Source organism: Trichechus manatus, unplaced genomic scaffold, assembly GCF_000243295.1.
Source record: "Trichechus manatus latirostris isolate Lorelei unplaced genomic scaffold, TriManLat1.0 scaffold00035, whole genome shotgun sequence".
Lineage (NCBI taxonomy): Eukaryota > Metazoa > Chordata > Mammalia > Sirenia > Trichechidae > Trichechus > Trichechus manatus.
Genome location: NW_004443971.1, coordinates 20,091,168 through 20,097,167, shown reverse-complemented (window position 1 = coordinate 20,097,167; position 6,000 = coordinate 20,091,168). Strand labels below are relative to the sequence as shown.

At 32.7% G+C, this 6,000-nt stretch overlaps 1 protein-coding gene across 1 annotated transcript in view; it reads right to left on the bottom strand.

The window, feature by feature from the left end:
* Positions 1-1,939: 1,939 nt before the first annotated feature.
* ASPM (assembly factor for spindle microtubules) overlaps positions 1,940-6,000 on the bottom strand; it is a 55,219-nt gene continuing 51,158 nt past the window's right edge. Inside the window, exon 28 of the mRNA XM_023730368.1 lies at positions 1,940-2,104. Within this exon, the coding sequence (XP_023586136.1) occupies positions 2,002-2,104 (103 nt within the window). The 3' untranslated portion in view covers positions 1,940-2,001. The remainder of the gene's footprint in view (positions 2,105-6,000) is intronic.

The following is a 6,000-nucleotide window of genomic DNA, read 5'->3' as shown; positions in this document are numbered from 1 at the left end:
GAATGTTCTTTACGTTAAAAAAAAATTAGTTATTAAGCAAAATTTTAAAACTGCTAGTCTGAGAATCAACAATAGAAAAACTGTTTTAACATCTGGAAATCATCTTCTTGCATGCATAATTTCATCTAAATATTTCTTGTACAAAGGGCCAGAAGGCAGAAGGGGACAAGGAAGCTGGTGATAGGGAACCCAGCGTTGAGCAAGGATAGGGTTGATGTGTTCTGAGGTTGTTAACCATTGTCATAGGGCAACATGTGTACTAACTGTTAAATGAGAAACTATTTTGTTCTGTAAGCCTTCATCTAAAGTGAGAATAACAGCACAATTGGAAGAGCGTAGTCAATGTCACTGAACTGTGCACGCAGAAATTTTTGAAATGGTGTATCTTGGGCTATGTATATTTTCACCAAAAAAAAAAAAAGGTCGAGAAGGGAGAGGGTTGACATGTTGTGGGGTTGTTAACCAATGTCATAAAACAATATGTATACTACTATTTTCATGAGAAACTATTTGTTCTGTAAGCCTTCACCTGAAGTACAATAAAAAAAATAAATTAATTAAAAAATAAATATTTCTTGTACAATACTAATTGGTTATAACCATCTTAGAAGAAATTAGTACCAATAACATTTTCATTGTGGTCCGCTATATCCTAGCAGTATAGTTTACCAAAGTAAACAGACTATTTACTCTAAAATTCTGTTAAAATGAGAGGAAAACAAAAGTAATCTTGGAAAGTCAACAAAAACTAAAGTGTTTGGAAAATACAAATTACCAGGAGCTTCTAAAACACTTTATTAGGGGGGGAAAAAGTCAAACAAATCATACTAAAAATTGTCCAGAGTTAATTTGAATATGCTTTTCAACATGCCAATATACTATGTTCTTTAGCTGTAGCCTAACCAAACCACAATTTCAGACTAATCAGGTTTAATCCTTAAATTATTCTAACTAATTCATAAAACATGTTAAGTGGTTAAATTGTTTCTTCATATCTAGCTGCTACTGATTTATTTCAAAAGGAAGATTCTATTTTTTCCACGTATGGACAGAAAACTCAAGTATAAGACTTTGGAACCGTACTGGATATCTAATAGGCACTGGAATTAGGTTTCTGTGGCCCCGGAACCAGACAGAATGACCCAAAGGTATAGAAAACAACAAGTGATATTTCAACACTGAATCATTTTCAGGTCTGTGGTATGTGACAACTTTCTATTAGAAGCACTACCATGCTCTTTCCAGTTCAAATTATAATCCCAATCATTTCAAAATTAAAAGTTTGGAATCCCTGAGTGGTGCACACAGTTAATAAACTTGGCTGCTAATTGAAAGGTTCGAAGTTTAAGTCCAACTAGAGGCTCGGAAGAAAGGCCTGGTGATCTACTTCCAAAAACCAACCATTGAAAACCCAACGGAACACAGTTCTACTGATACACATGGGTCGTTGCCATGAGTTGGAATCGAGTCCTTGACAACTGGTTAACTCGTTTTGTATACAAAGGAAGTTGGCATTTCTATTAATTTCTCTACAGGGGCTCAATTGCCCATTGGGATGGTCCAGTCAATCAAGAATACAAATGAGGATGGTGTCAATAAGCATATGTGGGATTATTTTATCCTCTTCTTACTTTAAATGAATTGGCAGCATCTTTAATTTCTAAGATTTGTTTTACAAAAACACCTCAACTTTTATATAAAACACGAGTGGTATACTGTTCTTTACCCTTCAGGAAAATAATTGCATTTAAACTAATATAGTACTTTAATAGACATTAATTAACTGTTTTATAATTCACCTTAAGACATATTAACTCATTATATGCATAAAGTTATCAAATAATAAAAGAAACTTAAAAATGTAATAGAGTTTAGTCATTTATTCTAATTTTAATACAAAGTCATATTTTAGAAGTTATAAAAAAGAGTAAAAACATACACATATACATGATTAGCTTTAATATTTCTTTCTGCTATACACACTGAAAATGTTTACATTTACTAATACGGAAGGCCAAGTGTATCCATCACCATTTGAATAGCTTTCAGAGGATTAGTGATTTCCTCCAGACTATCTCTTCTTAAAACCCAATCTGGCATAAGTCTGTGGAGAAAAAAAAAAAGACTTAATAAAGTTCCTCTCTTGAGAGTATTACCTTCGCCTTTTTATCTTGACTAAAATGTGTCTATTTCTGAATACATCCTACCCTTACAACCCTCTCAAAGACGCATGAGTACTAATCATATTATTGTCCATTACTGGTTCCAGACGATTTCTCTCCATCATCTTGAAAAATGATCCTGGTTTCTTTGAACTTTATGCTATTTATTTAGCTCTACCACTTTCGTTTGGTCTTCTACCAAACTCCCAGTCTTTCTATCTTATTCCTTGGAAACCTAGTTCTTGGTCTTTTATCAACTCCTATCACCATTCTCAGTAATAACATCCATGTGGCCAAAAAAAGCCAACAACCTAGTCTGTAAGTTTTTGTCTGTCTTTCTTTCCTTCTGTTCTACCTCAGCCAATCCCTTCTCACATAAACAAGTCACACACTAGACTGTCATCACCATAAAGTGCATCACCTCTGAAATTTCAATTTGAGACTTCTCTTCTCCATCCACCACTTCTGACTTATCCATGTCATTTGCTTTAATACACCTACTACCTCAATTCTTTCACCCACTGACCTCTCCAGTTCACTTGACCTCAACACATACTCATCATCCATCAGAACTCTCATGTTTTCACTTCTCTCTTGTTCAGCTTAAGTCTTTCAATATAATCACCCTGCAAATGCCATTAACTCTGTTGTTCCTTTCTTATTGAACTCACCTGGAAAATTCTATTCCAGGTTAATTCCAAATGTGTGCCTTCCGCATATCTGTACAGCTGATATTGCTAAAGAAAAATTACACAACTAGAATGACTAATTTTATTTTATGTCAATGATTGCAAACCTAAGATGGACACTTAAAATATTTTCTCAGTCTCTGAGATGAATATTTCATTCCTTTCCTCTTTTCAAACCTCCCTCACATAGCCTCCATGATCTGCTTCTCAGCTGATCTCATACATCATTGACAAAATAGTATCTACCAGTTGGGGAAGCTCATGAATCTTCTCACATAAATCCCTATTAAACCAAAAAACTCATTGCTGTAGTGTCGATTCCGACACATAGCGACCCTATAGGACAGCGTAGAACTGCCCCACAGAGTTTCCAAGGAGCGCCTGGTGGATTCAAACTGCTGACCTTTTGTTTAGCAGCTGTAGCTCTTAACCACTATGCAACCAGGGTTTCCAAATCCCTATCACGTATATGCATTTCCATCTTCTTATTTTTTTCTGTTAAAAATGGAAGAAGTGTACTTTCTCCTATCAAAAGTCAAGCCCTCCATCTGTAATACCAACCCCACCCTCTCTCAACTACTCAAATTTTTTCTTCTTAGAGTAACTATTCAATCTTCCCTCCCTACTCTTAGCCCTGATATCATCATGCATGTATAATAAACCAGCTACAGCACCTCAAATGAACAAAACCTTCCTTGACCACACTTCCCTTTCCAACAATCATTCCATTTCTCTGCTCTACTTCAAAGCAAATAGTTCTTAAATAATTATCTACAGTTGTTATGTTGCCTCTTCACTTTTTATTCATGGTAAAAAAATCAGTAAAAATTTCAAACGTATATAGAGATGAATATAGTGAACTTCTATGTAGCCACTATTCAGCTTCAAAAATTATCAACATATGTCCTATCTTGTTTCATTTATTAACCTCCCCAAATTACTTTATTATGTAAAAAAAAATCTCAGATGTCATATTTCATAAATAAATCCCCAATATGTATCTCTAAAAGATAAGGAATCTTTTGTAAAAACCATAACCATAAAACCATTATCACAACTAAAAACATGGTAAGAGAAAATATCATCAAGCATGTAGTCAATGTTCAAATATCCTGATGCAAACAATTTTTTTCTTTTAATAGCTGACTCATTAGAGTGAGAATACAAGCCAGAGCCACATACAGGTAGTCCCAACTTAAGACAACATATTCTAGTCACGAGGAGCTACACTTACAGGTGTCCATTTTTTGTTGTGTTTTTGTATATCTTATCATTAGTAATATATACTATGTACAATGTTGAAGTGCGTAATTTGCTGATGTTATTCTCATGTGTTCACTCACAGATATTTATATGTAATGTTTCCAACCCCCAAAGACAAATAAAGATTGGATTTATAAAGATGCTGATAATAGAAAGCAATAATAATGAAAACTAAAAAAAAAAAAAAGGAGGTAGTTGACTTACATCAAAACTAACAACGTAGTCCTCGGAATGGAACCCCATCACAAGTTGAGAACTACCTGCATTACATTTGGTTGACATATCTCTCAACTCCCTTTTAACAAGGATTCGCTCTCTTTCTCTTTTTCTTGCTAATTATTTGATAAGCAAATCAAGCCACTTATCTTGCAGAATTTGTCATCTTTCAGATTTTGCTGAATACATACTTATGGAATCATTAAAGACTTTCCTTTATCCCCTGTAAATCCTGAAAATGAGTAGTAAGGTTTACAGAGGAGCTTCTCAAACCATATGTGAAGAAGTTTTTGTTTATTTCTTTATTTTTTTCAATCTTTGTGCTGATATATTGGTTGGTAAAATACAATCAAAATTGCATGGCAAAGTTATAAAATATTATTCAAAGGTAGACTGAAAAACGTTAAACATCTATATTGTAGACAGAGAGTAACCACAGTAAAAATAGAGAGGTATAGCTTATATGTGGTATTTCCAGTAGTGAAACAAAATGCAATCATAAAAAATACTAAATTAACTTAATAATAAAAAAAAAAAAATGTAGGCAGGAAAAGGGAAAAAAGAACAAAGGAGAGATGGGATAAAAGGAAAAGAATTACCAAGATGACAGATTTAAATCCAATCACATCAATAACTACATTAAATGTAGACGGTCTAAACATTCCAATTAAAAGGCAAAGATTATTAGATTTGATAAAAAAAGTAAGACTGAAAAAAATATAACACACAAATATTAATCAAAAGAAAGCTGGCATAGCTATATTATCATCAGATAAAGTAGATGTCACAACAAGGAATACAATAAAGGATAAAGGGGAAAATTAAATAATGAGAAAAGAGCCATTATAAAGACATAGCAATTCTAGATATGTTCACCTAATAACAGAGCTTCAAAACACATGACAAAAACTACTAGAACTTGAAAGAGGAATAGATGAATCTAAATTATAGAGATTTCAATAATTCTTTCTATTAATTGATAGAAGTAGACAGGAAATCAGTAACAATATGGAAAATTTGAACAACATTATCAACAAACTTTACATTCCTACAACACTCTACCCAAACAGAGCTAAACATATGTTCTTTTTAAGTGGTCAAGGAATATTCAGCAAATTATATGGTATTCTGGGCTGTTTTATACACATCTCACTAAATTTAAAAGAGTTAAAATAATAAAACGTTCATTCCTTGACATCAATAGAATTTTAAACTAGAAATCAACAGAAAGAAACCTGGAAAATTACTAAATATTTGGAAATTAAATAACATCCTTCTATAAAACACAAAGATCAAAAGAAGAAAACAAATGGGAAATAAAAAAAGAAAATCTGTGAGATGCAGCTAAAGAAGTGCTTAGAGGAAAATTTATAACATGAAAATGTTTATATTAGAAAAAAAGTCTAAATTCAGTGATCTATGCTTCAACTACAATTAATTAGGAAAAAAATAAGCAAATTAAATGCAAAGCAAGCAAAATGAAGGCAATGATAAAGATAAGACCAGAATACAGATTAAATGTAAAACAGAAAACAACAGAGAACATAATGAAACCACAAGGTGGTTCACTGAAAAGATAAACTTCTAGCTGGACTAGTCAAGGAAAAAAAATGTACACACACAAATTAGCAATTTCAGGATTGAGAAGGGATATCACTACAAATATTAGA